Source organism: Octopus bimaculoides, chromosome 11 (assembly GCF_001194135.2).
Source record: "Octopus bimaculoides isolate UCB-OBI-ISO-001 chromosome 11, ASM119413v2, whole genome shotgun sequence".
In the NCBI taxonomy this organism is placed as follows: Eukaryota; Metazoa; Mollusca; class Cephalopoda; order Octopoda; family Octopodidae; genus Octopus; species Octopus bimaculoides.
In genome coordinates, this window is record NC_068991.1 from 33,568,412 (window position 1) to 33,595,251 (window position 26,840).

General features: G+C 35.9%; 1 protein-coding gene across 1 annotated transcript in view; it reads left to right on the forward strand.

Moving 5' to 3' along the window:
- Positions 1-26,840, forward strand: part of LOC106872642 (dihydroxyacetone phosphate acyltransferase) — a gene marked incomplete at its 5' end in the record, with an annotated part of 215,486 nt that overhangs the window by 76,527 nt on the left and 112,119 nt on the right. Inside the window, 3 exons of the mRNA XM_052971966.1 lie at positions 6,513-6,664; positions 15,035-15,165; positions 16,793-17,013. Of these exons, the coding sequence (XP_052827926.1) occupies positions 6,513-6,664; positions 15,035-15,165; positions 16,793-17,013 (504 nt within the window). The remainder of the gene's footprint in view (positions 1-6,512; positions 6,665-15,034; positions 15,166-16,792; positions 17,014-26,840) is intronic.

The window sequence follows — 26,840 nt, forward strand, 5'->3', positions numbered from 1 at the left end:
ATATATATATATATATATATATATATATATATATATATATATATATATATATATATATATATATATATATATATATATATATATATATATATATAAAACAGTAGTGAAACATGGGTCATGACAGCTGAGGACATGCATAGGCTTCAAAGAAATGAAGCTAGTATGATCCGCTGGATATGTAATATCAGTCTGCAAATTAATACTAAATGTGGGATAAATATAAGAAATTATCTCCGCAATTATTCTGAATGTGACTCATGTAATGTGAATAATAAATGTAGAACTAAAAATGTGGTGTATAGATGTAAAGTTACATCTGAGGATAATGAATACTTTTACATCAATGCGCAAATCATTTGAGTTCATTTAGAGATAAAAATAAAAAGATTCCAAACGAGTCTTGGTAAATTATCCTGGTCTATTAAAGACAGAAACAATGACTCTACAATCAACTGGGAATTAATTTGTACTACAAAATCATACAGACCAGGAACTAAAGAATTTGACCTATGTTTAGAAGTTTACCAAATTTTTCATCTAAGGTTAATATAATAAATTCTAGTTTGGAACAAGCTTGAGATGCTTGCACATGAGGAAATTCACATTTGCTCAGTATAAATGAATAATAAACATTGAAACAACAGAATGTTTTGAAATAACGAACTATAGTTTGTGTCTAACTTAATGAACAATTCTACATCATCCAATGCAGAGTAAATAAAGGAAAACCTTTAAACAGTTAAATTGAAGGATATTGCAATAAAGACCCTAAAGAAACTACACTGGTATTATAGTAGGGTTGCAATTGCGATGGTTACAGTCGATGCAGTTGAAACATGTTTAGGTCTATGCAAAGCTGTATATATAAAAAGAATTAAAAGTAACACTATGCCACTTAATAATGATCCTTATTATTATTGTTGATGATTATATTCACCAAGAAACCTATATGGTTAGGTAATATATTCAGAATTATCCAGCAGAATATATCTCTAAATTCTTATCTCATGAGAATAATATTGGATTTATATATTAACTGTTGAATAAGCTATTTTGAATACCTAACTGAGAGTAAACCGGTAAACGTTTGGAGTAATCCCATACTATTTACATAGATATATAGAACCATACATCCACACATATATACACATACACATATATGTGTACGTATACACATTTGAACATGCTGTCCACATAAGCATACACAAATTAAAATTATGATTGCTGCACTATTTATTGCAATTAGCAACGCAATTTACCAAAACAGCAACTTGTAGTGAAGCATGAGAAGCCAGCGCCATTTTGTATGAGATCTCGCCAGTAGCCATTACCATGTCCGAGACAGGAGTGAGATCTCACCTGCAACCATTTGCCATGCACAAGACAACAGTGAGACTCTTGTTGACAATGACTATTTAAGCAGGAGAATTAAAACATTCTCTCTCTTTCTTCCTCCTCACTTATGCTGAAAAACACTGCAAAGCTGGCAGCTCACAGCAGACTCTTATCCCACTCTAACTTCTCCTGTTATCTCCAGAGGTAATGACCCTCACGTGAATGGAGCTATAACGAACCACGTGCTGCCATGAAGATGGTCCTTGGGAGTGAGCCACATGAATGAGAACTAAAAATAAACAACTATTGAATTGCACTCCACTTGTAAACTTCTTTGTGTTCCAGGTCCTTAAGACTACAGAAATAATTATGATGGGAGGAGATACTCCACAGTTATCACAAGCCTTCAATTCCATTATAAATTAGTGACCCCGACAGAAAGAGGATTTCGGCAGCCACAAGCTTTCTTGTTGTAGATGCCTCACCTGAACTACAGAATGACAGTCTGGCCTGACATCAGAATATCTTCTCTTGCTCAAGCGAACTTTTAGAATTCGTGTTTTCCGCCTTGAACTTGTACCTCACAGAGTATGCGTTCTTCCTACAAGGAACTACATGGTATTCTTTCAAGTAATCTCCTTTTGAAGTAATTTCTCCTACAATGTCGACCGTCAACATTTGATGCCACTACATACACCAAATGCAGCTACAGGAGGACACTTCAAGCAAGCCGACCATCAATTTCCAGCCATCGTTCCTGTCTACTGCAATGTTCGGATTGCCTTGTGTGTTGAAAACAAAAATTACCAGTTCACCTGCCACTTTCTGACGACTTCTTAAAACAAAAAAAAAAGAAAAGAAAAAGTAACACAAAGATTTTTTTTCAGCGGACTGCAACACTTGTTGGGCGACAAAAAAATGAAATTTTTTTTCATTGCTTCACACAGTACACAGAAAAATTGAAGACTTTTGCTAAGAATATTTTTTTTGCACACATTACTATTCCACCAACACTTTTGTTGGTCCTTTGGTCCTTTTTTCTCTTCTCTATACAAAATGAGTCTTCCCAACTTACCCGCGTACTCTGGTGATGTCACGCTTTGGTTCACTCAATTAGATGCGTATTTTTCTGCCAATGCAGTGCCTCACCAACAGTAGCTAAATCTTTTGTACTGTGGGATGCCTGTACCCCTTGCATGTTCAGTGAAAGATCTCATCACTGACCCACATCCAGACGTGACTTACGCATCCGTCAAATCCGAGGTTCTCCGTCGGAATACACAATCTGCGGAAAGTAAATTCCGGACACTGATGCAGGATGAACACCTGGGAGATATGACGCCATCCAAGTTTCTTTGTCGTTTGCATGAACTCAGTGACACTCCACTTGAGGACAATCCTCTGCTTAGGAAATTGTTTTTCTCTCGGCTACTGCTGAATGTCCAATCCATACTGGCCACAACGGTCAACTCCAATTTGCTTGATCAGCTAGCCACCATGGCGGACAAGATCATAGAGTTCACTGTGCAGCCCGCACCCCATCATACCTGTTCAGACTCTGTAGTAGCTTCCTCTACTATCACAATGTCTTCTCCCTCGTCACATGACGACATTTTGGAGAGAGTCAATGCATTAGCGTGTTGCATGGACACATTGTGGCGAGAACACGCCAGCTCTTGTTGTCCTCACAGCAGAAGCCATTGTCAGTCATGGTCATCTTGTTCTACTCCAAAGGTTTCCAATCTCTGCTGGTACCATGTCACATTTAAGGACAAAGCCTGTCGATGCATCCAGCCCTGTTTGTTCAAGTTGTCGGTAAACAAGTTATGGAAGATTTGCGCATGTCAAATTCTTCCTGTAATTTTTCATCTCATCATGCATTCTTTGTTAAGGATCATGTGTCTAACGAATCATTCATAGTTGACACCGGATCCAGCCGTTCTATTTGGCATTTGTGTCTTACTTCAGACAAGCCGAAGCAATCTGCCATTAACCTGCACGCATTGAATCTATCCCTGATAAAAACTTATGGTCAGGTCTCATTACACCTAGATCTCAACCTTCGAAGGGATTTTAGGTGGGTTTTTGATATAGCAGATCTACAGTACCTTATTCTGAGCGTGGATTTCTTAAACCACTTTCACTTATTAGTAGATGTCAGACGACAGAGACTTGTGGACGATTCTACGTCTTTGTTTACACCAAATTGGGTTACTACTAATGCTGTTTTCATCCCGTCATTTTTGTCACCACAGCTGGTGACCAGTTCCACTCCCTTTTGGCTTCTTTCCCAGAGCTGGTAGATCCAACTTTCAAATCAGTCAAAGTCACACACTCGACTCGCCATTGTATCACTACCTCTGGACCACCTGTCTTTTCGTGTCCACAGCGACTCGCACCTGATCAGCTCAAAAAGGCTCGATCTGAGTTTGAGCATATGCTTTAACTCGGTATTATTGGCCCCTCCACCAGCCCTTGGGCATCTCCTCTACATTTGGCACAGAAAGGGGATTCAGACTTTCACCCGGTGGGGGATTACAGATGTTTGAATGTGGCCACTGTTCCTGATCACTATCCTATAAGGATCTCCAAGATTTTTCTTCAAACTTGCATGGTTGTACTATTTTTTTCCAAGGTTGATCTCATCTTTTTCAGCGTCTTTGCACCTACAATGTGCGAATCAATCCTGATAAGTGTGTTTTTGGACAGACCTGTCTGGAATTCCTAGGTCATTATATCGACTCTAATGGTATCCGACCTCTCTCCTCCAAAATTGATGCAATTCAATGCATCTCACTCCCCACTTCTCTACGCTAACTGCGTCACTTCTTGGGAATTGTCAACTTTTACAGGAGGTTCATACATTATCTTCTTTTGAGTCAATCAAGAAGGAAATAGCTTCTGTTCCTTTGCTTGCACATCCGGTTCCTGATGCTCATCTCTCTTTAACATTGATGCATCGGATTCTGCGGTTGGTGCTGTTTTGCAACTATCAAACTTGACCTTTGGCATTTTTTCTCGTCAATTACAGCCAGCTGAACGTTGTTACAGTACGTTTGATTGTGAACTCTTAGCAATCTGCCTGTCAGTTCATCATTTTCAACATCAACTTGAAGGCCAGGATTTTGTGACTTATATTGATCACAAGCCTCTTACGTTTGCTCTATCATCTACATCGGACAAACACTCGCCTCATTCTTTTTGTCAATTGGACTACATCTCCCAGTTCACAAGTGACATTTGGTATATACCTGGCACAGAGAACATGTCTGCTGATGCATTCTCTCATCTCCCTGTGTGTTCTCTTTCATCTACTGCTGCAATCAATTTAACTGCCATTGCGCAGGATCAGCCAGCTCTGGACACATTGGATCTAACTTCCACCAAGTTGTCCAGTTGCAAGTTTGCCTATCTTCCACTTCCCTCTGCTGAAGGCACAATCATTTGTGACACAGCTACTGGTTCTCCCAGACCATTTGTACTTGCGAACTACCAGAATTCTGTTTTTGATGCCTTGCATTCACTGTCACATCTTGGCATTTCCGCTGAGTCAGTTGCTCGAGCTTTTGTTTCTAACTGGATTGCTCGCTTTGGTGTCCCAGCTAAAATAACCACTGATCATGGACGCCAGTTCGAAGCTTCCTCATTTTGTGAATTGTCACGAATCCCAGGCATTCATCACATTCATACGACTAGCTACCATCCAGCTTCCAACGGGAAAGTGGAATGTTTTCACAGGCAACTGAAGGCCACTCTAAGCGCCACTCCTGATCCACAGTCTTGGACAGAATTACTGCCTATTGTTCTTTTTGGTTGTCACACTGCTGTTAAAACAGACTTAGGGTTCTCCTCTGCTGAACCCCTTTATGGTACCATCCTGGCACTCCCTGGTACAATGTTGGCGCCAGACAATTCATCACATCCTGATCCAATGTCGTATGTCACCAGACTTCGCTTGTATTTCTCAAGTCTTCCACCCATGCATCTGCATGACCAGTCTATTCCCTCTCTCGTCCCACCGGACATTGACAAATAGACTCGTGTTTTTGTTCAGGATGATTCTGTCAGAGGACTGCTCATTTCTCCTTATAAAGGACCATTTTGTGTGCTATCATGCACACCAAAAATTTTTAGTCTTGACATCAACCGTGTCAGTCGACAGACTTAAAAGGGCACATTTTGAGGTGTCCACACCCTTTGATGACACCCCGGCCACGCCCACTTTTGATTCTTTACAACCACTTACGCACGCACCTTTAACCACACCATCACCTACACCTCCACCTTCGTCGCCACAACCTAACACAAACAAACCCTATGTCACCAGGACAGGCCACACTGTGCCCTGGCCAAAAAAACTCACCAGAGCTATTTACGTTTAACCTTTTTTTCCTGTGACAGATAATTGTTTTCTTTTGTGCTGAACAATTCCGACGCCCTGCCATTGAACTTTGTCAAAAATTTTGTGCATGCTCCTTTTATATTGCTTGTAATTATTTTTTCCTCAACTTATCACATTTTGTTGTTTGCAATCGGTGGCCATCGTTGCTTTTTTTGTGCCTGCTCCAGTCATTCTAATTTCGCACTAGCATTCTCAGGGGAGAGCTCCTATAGCGAGGCACAAGGAGCCAGCACCATTTTGTATGAGATCTTGCTGGTAGCCATTACCATGTCCAAGACAGGAGCGAGATCTCACCTGCAACCATTTGCCATGCGCGAAATGACAGCGAGACTCGTCGGCAATGACTATTTAAGCAGGAGAATTAAGACATTCTCTCTCTTTCTTCTTCCTCGCTTACGCTGAAAAACACTGTGATGCTGGCAGCTCACAGTGGATTCTTATCCTGCTCTAACTTCACCTGTTATCTCCAGGGGTAATGTACCTCATGTGAACGGAGCTATAACGAACCACATGCTGCCATAAAGATGGTCACTGGGACCAAGCCACATGAACAAGAACTAAAAATAAGCGACTATTGAATTGCATTCCACTTGTAAACTTCTCTGTGTTCGAGATCCTTAAGACTACAGAAATAATTATGATGGAAGAAGGAGATACTCCACAGGTATCACAAGCCTTCAATTCCATTATAAACTAAAGTAGCAGCTATTTCTACTCATTCTTTCAAAAGTATTATTTCCTTATTCTAATATAATAATTTTTGGAATTGTTTTAGGTTTGTTATCTGCTGTGTTGGAAGTTTATTTCAAAGGCAAAGTATCAGATATCAAAATAATACCAATTAGTATTAGTTACAGCCGCATCCTTGAAGAAAAGCTTTATGCTTATGAATTACTTGGTGTCCCCAAACCTAAAGAGTCAACTTATGTATGTATAATTTATTTTGTGATCTGTCCTGTGATTTTTATAATACAGAAGTAGTAAATATTTCAAATTTCAAAAGAGTGTGTTAAGATAAATCATAATGTTATTCTAGAAAATTATATCTTAAATGTTGTGCACATTCTCTTTCAGGGAAAATGTTGGAAATAGTTCAGAAGTATTACTGAAAATACATGATGCTCTAAGTATTAGTTAAGAAATAGGGAGTAAAGCAATTAAGAGTAGGGATGTGAAGTTAGAGACAGCTCTTGGAATAAGCACTGATTTATTGAAAGCGTCAAGATAAATGTGTAAAATTCTTCATTAGGTGTTAAAATTGTTCAAGGTGTACAAAGAAAATAATGAATCAATGTGTAGAAATTATAGAGCTTTAAATAAAGCAGTAAAAATAGTGTAGATAGTGCAGAAGAGTGTTAAGATGGCTGTAATACAGTTTGAATGTAAGACTATATATAGAGCTATATGCCCTGATTTTGTATGATAGGTGTAAGGAAAATATTTATTAAGGAATGACCAGTTTTAAATAATTTTAAAGACAAAGTCATTGAAACTTGAAGGTCAATCTGATTTGAAATGTAAGTGGGCTAAAAGTAAAGTCATAATTAATTTGATATAGTAATGAGTGTAAGATTCTGTTCCCACTGTCATATTAATTTATAAAACCATTATAAAACATTAGCGTGTAGCCTACTTGATTCTCAATACAGAGTGAATCCAGGAGCTAGCTTGAATGTTTGAAATTGGACAATACTCCATTCAAGCACTAAATAATATTAGCATATAATTTAGTGTTGTGTAGATATTTCTACCAAAAAATCAACAGATGTCGAAAGGCAGTTTCAATATACAGACAGGAAGTAAAGATAGTAATAGTATTTAAAGCAAAACCTTAGATGTGGAAATAGAGCTTCTTTCTGAAGAGACAGTGGCTGTAAAATGAAATTACTCTATGTTCATAGAGTAAAACCTTATTACAGCAACAGTGTTGTTCACCTGGGCAATAGACATTACACTTTGTATTTGAATACCTGCCTGACAACTGGCTTCATTTTTAATTAACAATTAAATGGCTAGCAGTAAAATAAACATCTATTTATAAGAGCAAGGCCTCATGAAAAGTCATGGACACTGCTCTTCCTCTAAGTTAGAGCTAAAACTTACTCTGAGAGTATGCAAATGAAGAAATTTTCAAAATCTATATTATAAAAAATATATATAGTTAATCATGTAAAATAATGAAGGAAATATAATATTTATTAAGTTGCAATGCAAGCTCTTTCACACCTTTGTGTATACTCAAACACAAGAAAACCTTTCACTGTGGAAATAGCCTCAGGAGAAATTTCTCCTCTTGGAAATACATCGGGCTATGAATGATATCTTCAGATCATGGGATACATACATTTCTTCACTGTCATGCATCATCAGCCCCAAATGCCAATTTTGATCTTCACTGCTCTATCAGAATGATAGTGCTGAGATATAAAAACAGCCAATAGTAAATTTGCTGGTGTGTGTAAAACCTGATCAAATTGGAATTAATAAAATAGAGAGTTAGCATTGAATAAAATATGTGCATATACAATATTTTACACTTTTGTATAAACTTGAAGAAAGCTCCTTCACTGTGGAAATAGTCTCGGGAGAAATTTCTCCTAGACAATTTGTGGAAACACATTGGACTATGAATGACATCATCAGATTGTGGGATGCATGCATTTCTGAATTGTTATACATCATTAGTCATAATATTTATACTTGTATCAGATGTCTATAGCTGCATGATAATAGATACCTATACTATTATGGAGAAAGTTGCTTATTAATTAGGTATGTAACAGTTACTAAAATAAAGCAATTATTAATGGTTTGATAGTCTGGAATTTTTTTAATAAATTCATGCTTCAACAAATTTCCTGTAATTTCAATTTCTGAAATTTATTGAATATTTGAACTACAAGTTTCCACAGATTTAATTATTCGTTGCATTCACTGCGGAATAGATTTTGCTGTTTAATGAACAACATCCATTGTAGGTGAAATTTTCCATTTTCATCTGCAACAGTCTCTCACTCCCTCTCATCTCTATTTTCATGAATGATAATTTAATGTATATTTATTTCAATATTTTCATTTCAAGTTTTAATTTGCTATCTGCAAAGCACACAGTTTATTCTATATACGTAATATAAAAAAATTATTTATTGAATGAATGAATGCTATTAGACAAAATAACTGTATAACTTTGAGGCTTATGATAATATCAGTTTCTGGAGTTTGTTAAATGAATATTTTTGATAAAATGAAAATTTCTTAATATACTAGTATAATTAAAAAAAAAAAGTTTTGTTGGTATGGCTGTTTGGAATGCTATAAGCCTTATAATAATAGCTATGTGATTGCTGCTATTTCTAGCATGTTAAACATAGTCAGGTTACTTTGAAGCTTGTTTAAATTAGAGACGGAACGCTATAAGCCTTACAATAATAACTATCTGATCGTTGCTATTTCTAGCATGTTAAACATAGTTGGGTTACCTTGAAGTTTGTTTAAATTAGAGATATATTACAACTATGATAAATTACAGAAAGAAATATTTACTAAGCAAGTGAGATGTTTTATAAATTGAAGTTTTTAGGAAAATTTACTTTCTGAACTTCCTTTTATTATTGAATATTTCAAGTTCACAAATTTAAATATTCAGTACAAGATAGTTTTTAACAAGCTTTTATTTATATGATTTTTTTTATTTCATGTTTATTTCATTCGTTGTTTGCAATGTTCTCTCTCTCTCTCTCTCTCTCACACACACACACACACAAACACACACACACACACACACTGTCTCTATAATATAAACACACACACACACACACTCCAGGTTTGATTTCATTATAACACAAATATCACATTAGATTTTGCAATTCAACATGGGGCATCCCAAAAATATGTGACTGAAAATATCAATGTGAAAATATTATCAAGTGGCTAGCTTAAAACCACCCGGTCTTTCTGCTAGTCAGATATAATGCAGTTACACCAGCAGAATTAAATTTCGTGAAGCATCTTAAAGAGGCAAAATGTTGGAGTTAGATGTGCAGTGCAAACTTGCATGGTATGTTGTTGCTGTTATCTATCCCCAAGGAGCCGACTTACAATCAGAAGTTTTCCAACCATTGCATCTTTTTCAGGTGTAAGTATACTTGGGACTGTATTATCCAATGTATCATTCAATTTTTATGATATTGATTTGAGTGGTATTTGGTTACTGTTCTTAACAGGTAGTGACCATATCAGAGGTTTCCTTGTTGGCTCGAGTTATATTGAAATTCAGAAGTAATTAGATATTAAAAGTTTTGGCCAACATATATATCAATTATAGTATATAATGTAAATAAACACTTCATACATCCTGAGTAAAAAAAAAACTGTCATGAAATGGTTGAGAGTTAAGTAAAGTAAGCTTAAACCAGAGAATATGTATCAATGGCAGCAAAATACATTATTTACAATGGATGGATAGATGTACTCACCTTGTTTGTTGTTATCACAATGTTTCGGCTGATGTACTCTCCAGCCTTCATTGGGTTTTCTGTTGGAATTTTGAACCCAACCCTTTATTTGACTAATGGGGTACTCTGCACTCATTTCTAAGGTATGTTGCTGATGTTATTTTTCAAGTCCTTGCCTGGGATTGAACTTAGAATCTGAGGGTTAGTAGTCCACGCTCTTATCCACTATGCTATATGCCCTTGGGCTATTATAGAGTGAATTTTAGGGCTTATAAACCTAGTATTTTATCTTTTCTTAAGAGAGAAATTCCATATTTATCTCTTTACAATAATCTATGATCATAAACCATTTCTTCAAATTTACAGCAATAATGGGTCGTTATCACTTTTGGGTTTTTGTTATTTGATTTCTCCATTCAGTACACCAAAGGTAAACTAAATATAGCAGGTGCATTATTGTGAACCTCCAATTTCTTTGAATTTCACCAATCATATGGTAGCCAATAATGTACCTAAATTAATATGCTTCTCTAAAAAATTACAAAAATAAAAAAGATAATGAATTAAAATGGAGTAGTTTTGGTGAAGCATTGTGCAGTATTATTTTAGAGAGATTGGTTGTGTAAGGCTAGAGCAATGCGAAAAGGGACCCTTTCAGCATGGACATAGGCTCTCTCTTTAATTCCTTGTTCACTCTTCCAGCTGTTGACATCATAAACGACTGCATTGTGTTTCTTCTTTCATCTCTCCGTTATCCACTTCTTTTTCCCTTCCTCAACCTCCACTGTTTCAGTCTTTACACCCTTGGACATCCGAGAGCTATTGTAGTCTGTAACACTTACTTTCAGTTCAATGGCGAAGCATACAGATCTCAGGTCTGCCAATGGTATCTAATCCCTCAATCCTGCTGGCCATCTCATACATTGACCAACTTAACACTTGTCACTCATGCATCTTTTTCTTGAGATTGAGATACGTTCATGATATCTGATCCTCATATACACCAGAAATTCAGCATTGTCAACAACCATATAAATTTGAAATAGAACACCCACATGAGTCCGAAACCTTCCCCCCCCCCCCTGCTGGATTTCCAAATCAAGACCACAGAGGTTAGTTCCATCTATACTAACTTTTATAGGAAGCAGCCAGTAGGAACCTGTTTGCATACTACTAGTCAGCTCTGTCCACCAGAGCCAAAGCTGCATATATGTGCAATGAAATCATACATAAACAACTGATTCGACACAGCTGAGAAAGCTATTGACACCAAGTGATTCCTTAAGAACTTAACACACAATGGCTGTCCACCATCTTTAGCCAAATGACTGCATCTATGAAACACCAGAGTGGGTAAACCTCATAAGAAGGCCCATTATCCCAAGTCTGAAATGTGCTTCTTTAAACTGCCCTATTTTGATGACAAAACAACTGCAGCTATACAACATGCGACCCACAGGGAGGGACTCAACATACAGATGGTGTACACCACTCCATTCCTGAGGAAATTTCTGTCTAGGAATAATATCACACGTAGCATTGTGGGGTGCATACTATCCAATTGCCCCATCAATGACTTCAAAATGTGCTCAAGGGCCTATATGAAGTTGTTTGCAGTAAATGTGGGGCATTGGGAGCACCATCACAAAATTGAACATTCGAATAAAAGAACATATGCTCATAGACATGTCAATAAAAAAAGCACCTCAAGAAGTGCCAGATCCAGGATTTCAAGGTACCCATCAGGGCTACTTGACACAATAGAGGCAATCTCAGAATCATAGGGGCCCTTTTTATCAACAAACTGAGACCAACCATTAACAACAGGAAGAAACTACATGAAGCAGACTTGTTACAACACCAGTCTGTGCATGTAACATTTCTCTTGTTTCCTCCTTCCTCCCCAACACATCAAAGCAATGACCTTTTCATCCCTTGCTTTTCCAAATGTCCTGAAGAGGAGGTTATAGCTCTGAAATATTGAATACAAGATAGAATAATGATATTCTAAAGAATTAACAATGTATATAAATATGATTTCACAAGATATGATGTATTGACATTGTTTTGTGACAGCTTGAAAATTATTTCAGCATTCAAAAAAAAAAAAAAAAAATTAATCTGTAAACAAGCCCTAAAATAAGCTAAGATATTGAACAGGTAACCAAATCTTGCTCTATCATATTTTTTTACTCTATCTTCTGTTCCTTTAAAGTCTAAGAAGCTGAAATTCTGTCTCCATGGGAACATCTATTAAATATATGTAACTTTCTACAATGGGGAAAAGTATTTTTGGAATCTTCTGTACTGGTTGATATGGCTTGAGATACATACAAATCATAATAATAAATAAATAAAATATTTACTCTTTCTTTTAACGTTTGGTATCTCTGTAATGATAGCATAAGATGACTCTATTTAATTCATAAAAAAAATGAAGCTTCTGAACATACATGAAGTATGTTACAATTGCTTGGGCAGTTAGATGTTGGTAAATTGAATCCAGAACATCTTTATTGTATTGGGTCATCCCATAAATAATGCACTCTTTTTATACTTCTTTTATTTTTCAAAATTAAGATGAACAAAGTTCTTTTTATTCTAAAATATACTCTCCTTCATTTTCTACAATGCTCTTCTATCTGGTAGACTTGCAAAATTCACTTGTCCTTGATGAAAAATTCTCCTCCCATACTGTTTTCACCTTGTCTACAGAATTCACATCTTTTCCATCCAAATGATTTTGAGGACTGTGGAATAAATGATAATCAGATGGGGCAATGTCTGGCGAATATGATGGGTGGGACATCATTTCCCATTCAAACTGCTCTAGCCTTTAGAATGTCATCTTCACTGTATGTGACCAAACATTATCCTGATGGAAGAACAGCTTTCATCTTGAAACCAAAGATGGTTGTTTTTCTTCTAGCGCTGACTTAAGCCACCCAAGCTGCTTGCAATAGATCTCCTTTGTTATCATTTGGTTTAAGTTTAAAAGTTCAAAGTGGACTAAACCTTTCATATACCACCAAAACAGATAACAACACCTTACATGGGGGAAGACCTTCTTTAGCCTGGGTGCTGGTGTTTCTCCTTTCCCTACCCACTGTCTTTGGTGCTTGACATTTTTACAGAGAACTCATTTCTTGTCACCAGTCACTATTCGGTCCAAAAAAAGGTTCATCTGTGAGACATGACAGCCAAGAAGAGCACACATTCACTCTCTGCATGCGACTAGACTTGGAAAGTTTGTGAGGAACCCATTTACCCAATTTACTGACTTTTCCAATGGTTGAATGACCAAATCCAAGCTTCTCTGCTACTTCCTCAACAGTTACAATGGGATTTTGTTCCACCAGGGTTTGCAGGACGTCCTCATCAAGCTCTACAGACCTCCCATGACGAGGCTCATCTTCTAGGCTGTAGTTTTTGGCTCAGAATTTTTGGTACCTCTGTTGACACTGGCTTGCACTTATTGTCTGATCCCCATATACTGCATTAATATGCTTTTCACTTTCTGTTGTGTTGTTACCTTTATTGAATACATAAAGCAAAATATACTGAATATGCTCCTTTGTCACTTTCATTATAGCTTTGAAAAAGTAACTGTTAAAATCGAACAGCACTCTTCAAAACTTCCTCTAAGAATAAGTACAAGGTAAAATTACTACCTGCATGTAGTTGATGCAATTAGTTTATCCTGTCCCCCTCCAACCTTTAGTCCATGCAATTGAAAAAGATGCATTATTTATGGTATGACCCAATAATATTGTAATGCACCACTCATTCAACACACTACTCTCCAAGCTGAAGAAGGAGCCACTATCTGGTTGCTTAATCTGCCAGAATTAAGCACTAAATCTCTTTCACCCAGGGGAAGGACACGTTTGATAATGTCCTCTCTAAATTCTAGTTAATAAGAATTAAACAACAGTTACCTTTAGGGTGGAACTTGAAGGACAAATTGCATTTATTATCAATTTGAGATTGTACAAGAATAATACAAGTAAAAGAATCAGACAAGAATAGATCAAAATATATTATCACTGCATTAAATTAAATATAAAAAGGAGTGATTGTAGAAACAACAAATACAATCCTATATTTGCTTATTAGACTTGACAAGTTGTAAGTGTACAAGACGTTTCAATTTGTTTGATGGAGCAATAGTGGAAATAAACTATGAAAATGTCATAGCATAAATAAACAAACATCATAGTAACTTTGTTGATGACTCCTCTTTTTTATCTTGTGATAAATTTTAGAGTTTTACATGATAACTAAAAGTGGAGAAAGAGAATGGAAAAAGAAACAGGGAAACATGGCTACTGTTATTTGAACCAATGCAGAGTAAACATGTTTGACTATTTGATGTGATTATTGTTACTGTTTGTGCATTTGAAATGATGTTGGCAGAGCAAAATTACTGGAGTGTTCTGAATATTATAACTAGTTAGAACAAATGCGCCAGAATATTAGAGAGTAAAGATTTCATTTGCAAAATTTGGTGCTGAGAAGAATATAAGAGTAAAGTAAGTCAGACATTTGATATTGACATCATTTGAGTCAAATGATGCTAAAACAGACTATCAAAACAAATTGTTACAATGTGAAACAGGTATGAAAATTTTGAAAGCTTATTTCCTGTTAGATGTTTGTAATATCAATGGAAAAACAGTATTCTTAGAAATTTTAGTAGTTAATGAATACTTAACAATTGATTTTATCAAGTGATCAATGGAAAAACAGTATTCTTAGAAATTTTAGTAGTTAATGAATACTTAACAATTGATTTTATCAAGTGATTTAAATTCCATTTAAATCTTGATATTTTTCTTTACAGGGTCTCTTCAAAGCAAGAGGTGTTTTATTTGAAGATTATGGCAATATTCATGTTCATATAGGTGAAGCTATTTCAGTCAGTAGTTTCAGTGAAAATATAATCAACAGAGAAATTCACAACTTACTGCCACGGTATCTACAAAGTTTTGCTCTTTTAGAATTATTCATTTTAATTTAAAGAATCCTAAAGTTTCAATATAAACTTCCTGTATACTCAAAAAACACTCGCTTACACAACCATATCCAAAGATTTTCAACATATTTGCTAATATGAATTGTATTTGTTGAATATGTGTCTTCTCATTTGCAATCTTTTTTTAAAAATTTACATGCATGATGCTAATACACCTAATATGTAGTATCCTACGTAGAAAACTTCATCACATTTTTTACAGTACATTATGAGCAGCCTTTCACTAACTCCAACCATATTCAATGACAACTATTGAGGAAACTAATAGTAGTTTGCAAAAGCAAATTCAGAAAAAGTATGGTGATGTATTGTGAGAATATTTCAAGCAAGATTTGTTACTAGAGAAAAATAATTGGCACCCTTTAGATATTTAGGAAGTTTATCACAAAATGAAATGTAAACTAAGGGAACAATGGACCAAGTAGAATGATTGAAGATTAATGAGTAATTCTTGATTTGGATGTGTTTCTGTTCATTTTCTTCGTGCCATACATCATTGACATTTTCTCTAAATAGAGGTTCCATGTGAAACAATAAATATGTCTTCTCTTCAAGAACCAAATGTAACTCACTTTTACATTTTGTATGTAAGCACCTTTGACACCTGGCACCACAAGAACATTTTAGCAGTAGGTTGAGAAACTATACAGAAGACCTCTTATGAACATGTCAATTCCCCAAGTAGGTGCACTACACCTGTTCATTAACAACTTATAATCAACACATTAGCAAGCTAATAACAATGCAGAGAAAATATATTGTCATTCCACTCAACAGTTTTAACTGGGGAGAAAACTTCATATAAAACTCACTAAAATCAGTGCCCAGACTCACACAAAAGACAAGTCCAAATCAGTCAATTTTGTGTGGAGCTGATTATGGCTATTCAACATCAACATTATACATAAGAAAAAATAATTGCTAACAAATTTATTAAGTAACATTGAATAGCTTCAGACCAAAGAAAATACTAATCTAAAAATTAAACAAAATAAAACAATTATCTCCATATAACAATTCACTTACACTATCTTCACTGATCACCCAGAAGATCAGAGTCCTGAAGATCATTTAAATATTCAATGTGAACAATTTAAAACTATTTTTGACTATTATCCTATAAAAGCATTTCAATTTGTTTTAGACTCATTAGTAATAAACTTAAAACACTGTCTAAAATGTATAATTAATGAAAAAAATCATATAAAAATGTCTTCTCTAAGCAAAAAATCAAGTGATGGCTTACAGACTCTTCTAATAAATCTAAAGGACTTGTACTTTTTCTGCACTCTTTGGGAATGATTCTGATATTTGCTCTATGAATCAGTGGTTGTTATCAAATCCTTTTACTAGTTACATCAGTGTTTTAGATGTGTTTAAATTGAAGTGTCTCTAAGTTGACAACAGTTTTATTTATAGTTTTACAATATTATTTTAAAGTTTTTTTTAATGTTTTAGATATATTTGTTGATATTCTTGTTGATAACAACTTAGCATTGCATTATTTATTAATATCTAAAGATGTCTTATTATATTTAACTGATGAATAGTGATGTTGTTATCCAGATACATAAGCTCTGTCTCATTGGGAGAACAGAAGCTCATTATGCGACTTTCCTACCAGATACTTCTATGCCAACAAAAGTACTTTGTTGTCAGCCCATGGTCCATGATTGCTGCTGTTCTCATGCAAAATAAAGAAGGTATATCTTTCAAGCAACTTGTGAAACAAGTGGAATGGCTGAAAAGGCAGGCATCTAATCTAGGTGCTTACATTGATTGGCCAGGTATGGAAAATTTTAGTTTTTAAATATTTTTTACACTTTTCTCTGATTTCTATTTCATAAATGCAACAAATTATTGTTGGTCTCTCGCTCAACTGTATCCCACACAAGAAGCTTGCTAACCCAGCTTTTTGCTTCTTAGTCAATTAGACTTAGAGCCATTCATGTCATTGCTGTGTCTGTCTATTTCTCTATGCCCCATGACTGAGAGCCACCACATTGCTGTTGTTCTACATTTCATATCACTGAACTTTCTTGCATAGATTACTTCATTCAACTAGCTTCTACTATTTGATTTCATGTATTATCATTGATAGAAGAATTAAATATATTTTATGTAGTAAATGTATAGATCTTGAATTTATTCTTTCATCTTTGTATGAACTCTTGTAATAACATACCTGCAGCCACATCAACACCTTGTACTCTCTATATATATTTCACTACATAAATTATAGGAGAGCTATGTCAGAAGCGAAAAGTTTTCCTTTAACAAATTTAGATTGCCAGATACTGCAGGATGCTCCGGAATCGACTAAAAATTCCTTCTTAGAGTCAAAATCTAATATGAAAAATGCACAACTAGAAGAAAATATGCCAGGAACTGTGGTCATGCTCAGAGTTTGGCTTTTTAGTTATCCTGACTTTTAAATGTACAAGGTGAAATACATTTCTTAGCTGTAGAACCAAACTTATAATGATACCAGCAGAAAGATTTTGACCTGCTAGGAGAACAGGAATTAAGATGATGAAAATGATGCGGTGAAAAACTTCTGTTGATACGCAAGAGATGAACTTCTGCGACTTGTCTATAGTCTTCTGTGCAGACTCTCAAAATTTCTTAAATTCAGAGGAAACTGTAGCAACTGGCAAAGGAGAGTTGTTCTGTTCTGGAGTGGATTTTGTATACTCAAATTTTATCTGCCGATGCTGCAAGCTGGTCGACTGTGCTAGCATCGGTTAAATGGGTGAGAATACCTTGAACACTGTGGTAATCTGGAGAAAATGAGTTGTTTAAGCAACTTACTTTCAGTAGGGTTGTCCTATGTGAGTTGCCGCATTTTTCTGATTATTTGTGATGGTGTTCAGTCTCCTAAATGCTCATTGTTGAGAAGTTTTCGAAACTTTTTTTCAGTAGAGAGCGAGGTTCATCTTAAAATTTCCTCTTTGATTGAAGAATATGTTGCATCTGCCAGTGGAGCTGTGATAATATCTTGCAATTCTCCAGTTAATAATGGTGGTATAGAGCTAAGTAAAATGCTGTTGGTCTGAATTGTGCTTGTTTCCAGAGAAAAATGCTTCCAACTGAGCAAACCAGACTCTGATGTCTTCTGTGAAAATTGATAATACAGGATGATTCATAGCAGTTATCATCGTCGCTTGAGTTGAAGAAAATTGTGACATGGAAAGTAGTGGAATATAACTAAATATGTCGGATGTTAACTAATTAGCTAGTGATTATTCTCCAGGGTAGAATTTGAGGGTTCCCGTCAGTTAGTCACCAATTTATGTAATGAAATATATAGATGGTATAGTGTACCTTCTGAAACTTATGTCACTCACTCTCACATACACTTCTTGTTGTATATTAACATTCTTGCTATAATGATACAAGCCGTTGCTTTCCTCCATAATGACCTTAAGTCATAAATCTAATACTTCCTTAAGATTAGTTAAAATGAAATAGATAGGTGATTTAATTCTTGTCATCTCTTTGTGATTGATAACTGTTAGACCAAAATCTAGAACTAATTTCCTGCTATATGTATGTTTTCTCACATCTTTCTGTTTTGACAAAGGGAGATTACTCTATGATCTTTCTTGTAAGGGGGATCATTTAACTATCTAGCTACCTACACCGCTACAATGGTTTTAGACTCTTAAAAAAGTTTTCACATAAAGAGTAAAGGGCCCTCTGGGAGCAGAAAACACCCATTCCTGGGTTATGTGGAAAAGGGAGGTAACTCTTTGTGAAGTAACTTTCAGAAATTGATTGCCTCCCTTATATCCAGTGCAGTTAATCCGCTGAACGTTTCTAATATTTTTAAGATATTAATTAATTTTTATTGGCATTTAATTATTAACATAAGAGTGTCATCTCAGTTCATTGTATTTCTTAAAATTTGCTAAGATATTGATATTATTTATCTTTTTTATTGACATTTCATTATTAACGTACAATTCTCATTTTATTACATTATATTTCTTGACATAATGTCTCCAAAGAAGAGATCCTCCATTGGTCAAAAAATTATCACAATCTCAATTAGCCATGTGAAAGAGCAATACTGGCTCCAAAAATCAGTACTGTAAGTAAATTTAATCCCAGATCCAGAAGACGTGGTAAATTATCCAACAGAATTTCTCAATTCATTGGAAACTCCAAGACTACCTCCTCTCAGATTGGAACTCAAAGTGGGAACTCCAGTAATATTATTGAAGAATTTGGATCCAACAACAATATGCAATGGGGCACACCTGGTGGTAAAGATGATGATGCCACATGTTATTGAGGCCACCATTCTGTCTGGATGTGGAAAAGGAGAGGATGTTTTCATACCCAGAATTCCTCTTATTCCATCAGGAGGAGAAATTCCTTTTTCATTCAGAAGAGTGCAATTTCCTATTTGTATCAGCTTCACAATGTCTATCAATAAATCTCAGGGTCAAGCACTGTCTGAAATAGCATTTCACTTGGAAGAGTTGTGCTTCTCACAATTATATGTTGGCTGCTCTAAATTGGGAGGCAAAAAAATCTATTTGCATTTGTTCTACAAGGGAAAACAAAGAATACTGTTTATCAAGAGGTTTTGTAGGAATCACTATATCTTATGATGCACTCCAGTATCCACTGATCTTTGTGAATGGTGAAGATGGATACCATTTTGGCATTACACAGCATAATACCAACAAACTCAAGGACTGGACCAACAAAGCAGTTTCCTGCATGGACTTCAGTATTAAAGCATATTCTCCAATTACTCCCACCAATCAGGCAGTAAGCCATAATTTTTCAAGTAATTCATTACTACATATTCCCATGTGACTGCATAGGCTCAGTTCATGTTTCTTATTCTTCAGCCACACCAGCAATCCAATGTCAACCTTTCACCTTCTGCAACATTTCAACAGTTCACTTCCCTGTTGCTGTCTCTCATTGCAACCTGTTTCTGGAATGTACCCATTTACATACGATATCTCCATTACACCTACATTCATTCGGCTGTCAACCATATGATGGGTCGTGTTAGACGCAGTGCCGACTGCTGCAAAGGAGAGTATATCCACTGACAGCTTTTCAGTGCATTCAAAAATCACATACGCCCCCACCCCCAATTATCCACGATAGGTTAGGGCCTGGAATTCACCAGATGGATGCATGACATGTCGCATAGTTGAATTAGCCCATCATTTACTCCATACGTTTTGTCGTCAATGCTGCACTTTCTCGTATCACATGTTTCAACATAACTATAATGTATATACAAACTATGGCATTTTAATCCCGAGCAACACTGGGTATCTCTGCTAGAATATATATATATATATATATATATATATACTATGATTGACCGTTGACTGAACACTATTCAATTTTTTTTCTCCGTATTTTTCTCCTTGTCTCCATATTCTTTCTGTTGAAGAGCGTAGCTCAAAACGTTAAAGACTTTCCGTATTCCCGAGCGTCATACTAATACATCCTTTTGTTGTTTACACCACCTGTCCTCGTCTGTTGTTGTTTTTTTCATACATTCTCCCATATATATATATATATATATATATATATATATATATATATATATATATATATATATATATATATATATATATATGTATATGAACACTAAGCTTAGTGTTCATATAACAATAATATCGCGTATATTATTGTTACCATCATAATATATGTAACAATATATATTATGTTATATATATTATATGTAACATAATATATAAGAATAAGTCCTGGAGCTGATTAGCTCAACTAAAGGCGGTGCTCCAGCATGGCCACAGTCAAATGACTGAAACAAGTAAAAGAGAGTAATATATTATGTTATATATAATATTATATAACATATAATATGTTATATAATATATATTATAAATATTATATAACATATATGTTATAATATATAACATATAATATATGTTATAACATATTATAACCATCATAATATATGATGGTTATAATATCATATATTATGTCCATCATAACGATAATATCTCATATAATAGTTATAGCAAACCTAATTCTGTGTCATGTTGGATTATTCACCACAATAACAAGGGAACGTGTAGGTTACATAAGCAGAATACTTTATGGTTTAACCATCCCCATTTCAGACATCAGATGGCTATGAATCATCATCATCATTTAATGTCCATGTTCTATACTGGTATGGAACATAGACAGTTTGACAGGTTTGATGGGCCCAAGGGCTGCATTATTCTCCACTTTTTGCTTTGACATGGTTTCCACAGCTGTTTACTTTTCCTAGCACCAACTACTTTACAGCATGTACTGGATACTTATCTCATGCTACCAGCATTAATGAGGTCACTCTGCAAAGCAGGTTCTTGTTGCAGATGTGCTATATGGTTACTCGCATATAGAAGAAAGAGTGAAAATGATCAGTAGGACGTGCAGAGGGATAAATAGTGGTGATATCCAGGTTGCCCTCTCAAGTTACAAGGTGAGTAGGAATAGACAGTAAAGCTAGGAGTGTGGTTAGTTGCGGGTTTGTAAGAGTGTATGGGGTAGCAAGAGATCACAGCGGGGAGGAAAGGTAGGCAACATCTGTAACGATTGAATTAAAGTGAGGGAGTGGTATATAAGAGGTACAGGATGACCAATGATACATGAGTTGAGAAAAGTAGAGGGATACAGAAGAGAGCAGGGGGAAAGCGGCATGATATTTTCCTTACAATTGCTTCATTAGGAAGATTACATACATGTCATCTCTTCAAGGCACGACACCAAACTGCATCTCATCTAGGTCTACTCTACTCTGTCACAAATCAATTGTGCTGTAGCTTTCTCTGTAACTTTTATTACCCAGGCCAGTAAGTTGATTCCTCTATAGCTGCTTCTTAATAAGGTATCTCCTTTACCCTTATACCCCATACTTCTACACCAGTCATTGAGTATGACTGATTCTTGTATGACTTGATTCATTATCTGGGTAGTAATCATGTACCCTACTTCACCAGTAATTTTGAGCATCTCCGCAACTATCCTTCTCTTTATGTCTGTGATTGCTTTATCTACCATACTACTGTCAACTTGAATTGTTGTTCCCTTTGTAGGGTATGCATGAAGTAGCCCTTCTTTATCCCATGCAGTCTCCATGTTTAGCAGAGTCTCGTAAAAGCATCATAGCATATAGGTATTCTTGTCATTTTTTTCTGAGCATTGGAAAAGCATTTTCTTATCATTATCATCTCCTCTCAAGTAAACAATACATCTTGGTCTTACATAGATATTACTGTTGATTTTGTGCTTATTTATTACAATACCTAATACAGCTAATGAGTCTTCACTACTTAATAAATCTATTACTGTGTGTCACTGTAGGAATCAATATAATTGCCTTTTGAGTAACCAGTGCCTCCAGACAAATCATCATCATCATCATCATTTAATGTCTGTTTTCCATGCTGGCATGTGTTGGACAATTTGACAGAAGCTGACCAGCTGGAGGGCTCCATGTCAGTTTTGGCAGGTTTTCTCTGGTTCGATGCCCTTCCTAATGCCAACCACTTTACAGAGTGTACTGGGTGCTTTTACACAGCACTGGTATGGGTGCTTTTTATGTAGCACTAGCGCCTATGAGCCCACAACATTAGGGATGCTCAGCTGGAGAAGGTTGCAAAAGATGAACCTGTATGCAAGGACAACCATGCTTTTACTTAGCTTGACATGTCTTTTCAAGCACAGCAAACCATCAGAAGTCTCAGTCCCCAGTCATCCACTCTGTGAGTCCCAACGTCTGTAGATCCTTTCTCACCACTTCATCCCACATCTTCCTGAGTCTACCCCTTCCACATGTTCCATCTACAATTAGAGATCAGCACCTCTTGATGTGACTGTCTTTATTCATACACATTACATAGCCATACCAGAGCAGTCTTCTCTCTTGCACACAATATCTGATGCTACATACACCCAATTTTTCTCTCAAATCACTTACACTGGTGTATATGCACATTGACATTACTCATCCAGCAAAGCATATTGGCTTCATTTCTTTCAAGTTTTCACATATCCTCAGTAGTCACAAACCATGTCTCACTGCTGTGTAGCATAGCTGTTCGTACACAGGCATCATACAATCTGCTTTTCACTCTGAGGGAGAGGCACTTCATTACTAACAGAGTTAATAACTGTCTGAACTTCTCCCAACCTATTTTTATTCTAGTAGCTATGCTTTTGGAACAACTACCCCACTACTAACTTGGTCACCTAAGTAATGGAAACCATCTACTACTTCTAAGGATACCCCCTGACATATGAGAGAGTCTATTTTTTGTACATTCTTGGTGTTTAATGTAAACATGTAAAGACTACTTTCTTTGTGTCCATAGCTTGCACTGCGTACACATAGATTTTCTCTCAACACCTTTTCTACATACTGAACAGGGCCATCTCCCTGAAGAGATTTGTGATTTGTCAGTTTTCCTACTTATCAATACTTTGAACTTTGCTAAGGCTCTTTGATTACAGACATTGCTTTCATACTTGAAATTTCTTCTTTAATTCTGGTAGTGATTCAGCAATAAAAACAAGGTCATTGGCATAGAGGAGATCCCAAGGGCAGCCTGTCTTAAATTCCTCAGTTATATCTTGGAGGACCATGATAAATAAGTGGGGGCTAAGAACCGAACCCTGGTGGACTCCTACTTGTACACTAAACTCCTTGCTATACTCTTTGGTGACTCTCACCTTACTAACATCACCCCTGTACATGGCTTGTACAGCTCTCACTAACCACTCATCTATCCCTAACTTCCACACTGCCCACCAGATAAGGGAGCATGGGACCCTGTCAAAGGCTTCTTCCATGTCAACAAAAGCCAGAAACAGAAGTTTCTTTTTTGCCAGGTATTTCTCTTGCAATTGCCTCACCAGGAAGATAGCATCAGTGCTGCTTCTCCCTAACACAAATTCAAACTATATCTCATCTGTGCTAACTCTCTTCCTAATTAATTGAGCTATGATCCTTTCTGCAACTTTCGTCACCTGGTCCAGCAGTTTGATACCTCTGTAATAATTTCTGTCTAGGGCATCACATTTGCCTTTGTAGCAGTTGACTATAATGCTTCTATACCAGTCATTGGGTATGACTCCCTCGTGGGCAACCTGATGAACTATACGGGTGACCAGGTAATATCTCACTCTGCCAGAGATTTTAAGCATCTCAGCTTGTAATTGCCAATGGGCTTGAGGCTTTCTGTGTCTTCATAATCTTACCCTTTAGTGTTCAGATCGGCCAAAACCAGCTGAAAATGCTTCCTCTTTTTTGTTTGAACTGGCCAAATCTGGCTGTATTTGATTTCTTCACGAAATTGCTAAAAAAATAAACAAATCTTGTTATTGAATTCTCATGGCATTGAGATAATTCGAGATAAAGACTTTCTTGCCTTTATTCAAGTATAAATACTGTGAAATTTTTGAGACCATGATTATTTTCAACATTTGCAGAGACATGAATATCTTAGTAGTTATCGATATTGCATCAGCAAGTAGCAACTCTGATTTTGAATGTGTTATGACTCTTAAAGATGTACAAAATATAGATGTAAACAACAGTGATTTGTCTTTGAACAAATCTGATATTGGTATTAATAAATTTTTGTTGGACAAGGAAGAAGATAAAAAATGAAAGTGATGAAAATTATACTCAAAATGTTACAGCAACATGGTCAAAAATTACTACATCAGCCACAATTCCTGATTTCACAGAAAACACTGGTCCACTACACAATCTACCTCTTGACACTCAACCATTGGACTATTCATTTTTATTTTTACCAGAAAGTATTTTTGAAACTGTCTAGGAGGAAATGAATAAATATGCTCAATTCATGATTTCTGATCATGGAAGACCTTGTCCATTATGACAGCCAACCAATACTGTGGAAATGTGAGTGTTTTTTTTTTACTATAAACATTATGTTTGGTACCAAGCAGCTTCCTCAACTATGGAACTACTGGAATCCCGATGTAAGGTATGGTGATCCATATATCTCTAGCATTCTGTCAAAAACAAAGTATTCGAAAATATCTCATTTATCTGATTCTACTAATGCCCCCAGCAAGAATGACCCAAACTACAATCCCCTGTATAAAGTGCATCCTATTATTGATTTACTTTGTGATAAGTATAAAACTGTGTATCTGCTTGAGATAAATCTCAGTGCAGCTGAAGCTATGATAGGTTATAAGGGTAGGGTACATTTTTAGCAATACATGCTTGCTAAACACACTAAATGGGGCATCAAGGTATTGTGTGAACTTTGATGTCTATACAAGTAAAAAATGTAATGGAGACAGACCATATGGATTGGGGTATGACGAAGTATGCTCTCTAGCTGAACTATTTCACTATCAACACCAACACCTGAACGTTGACCATTTTTTTTCCTTCAGTGCCCTTGTTACCACTTACACATGTAGTACTGTTATGAGCAACTTCAAAGGGCTACCCTGTGAAATGAAAACAACAAAGTGAAAAAAAAAGTGGGGACATTCTTCAGATGCAGAAAGAAAATTTGCTAGTAACATTATATAAAGACAGGTTTTATTTCTGTCTACCAATGAACAATCTGATGTTGGTGCTGAGGGGAAACCTGTTTATGTAAAAAGTCACAAGCTACCTCCACCTACCAAAGGAACGAACATTTGAAATTTCAGTTTGACATTGCATCTCAGTTACGTGAGGGCTTTTCTTCCAGAAAGCACAGAACTGGGAGAAAAGCAAAATCAACTGAGATGGATGTCAACAGAGAAAATATTGACTTCCATGAAGTTGAAAAAATAAATGGAAGGAAAAATGTTTGCAGATTGTGTTCATTGCAGGAAAGAAAAACTGCAAAAGAGTATCAAGTTGACACTTCATTTATATATCCTTCTTGCAAAGTGCCCTTGTGTAAAGGGTACTTTGGACAGTTTCATGATAGAAATATGGCATAACTATATTTTGTTGTTTGATAGAAATACTATTATATATTCCTTTCATTTTATTACAAATAATATGTGAAAGTGAGAAATACATATCAATTTTCAGCATGTTACATGCCTATATTGACCTTTGTCTCACCTGTTAATGAGCTTTTTTATTAGATTCATTCTGTTATGTAAATGTGCTAATTAGCCAATGATATATTGACTAGTAAAAGAGTTTTGTACATTATTTTCAATGAAAATATTTGAATGAAATACAGAGAAAGAATAAAATCTTGTACTGATTATACCTGTATCTTAATTAATTCAAATTAATGTACCTCATTTTGAAAAGTGCAAAAATTGTTGGTGGTTGACATCTGAGATAATTTTAGTAACAAATCAAACAGATAAGATCATCATCATCATCATCATCGTTTAACGTCCGCTTTCCATGCTAGCATGGGTTGGACGAATTGACTGAGGACTGGTGAAACCAGATGGCTACACCAGGCTCCAATCTGATTTGGCAGAGTTTCTACAGCTGGATGCCCTTCCTAACGCCAACCACTCCTAGAGTGTAGTGGGTGCTTTTACGTGACACCGGCACGAAGGCCAGTCAGGCGATACTGGCAACGGCCACGCTCAAAATGGTGTATCTTATGTGCCA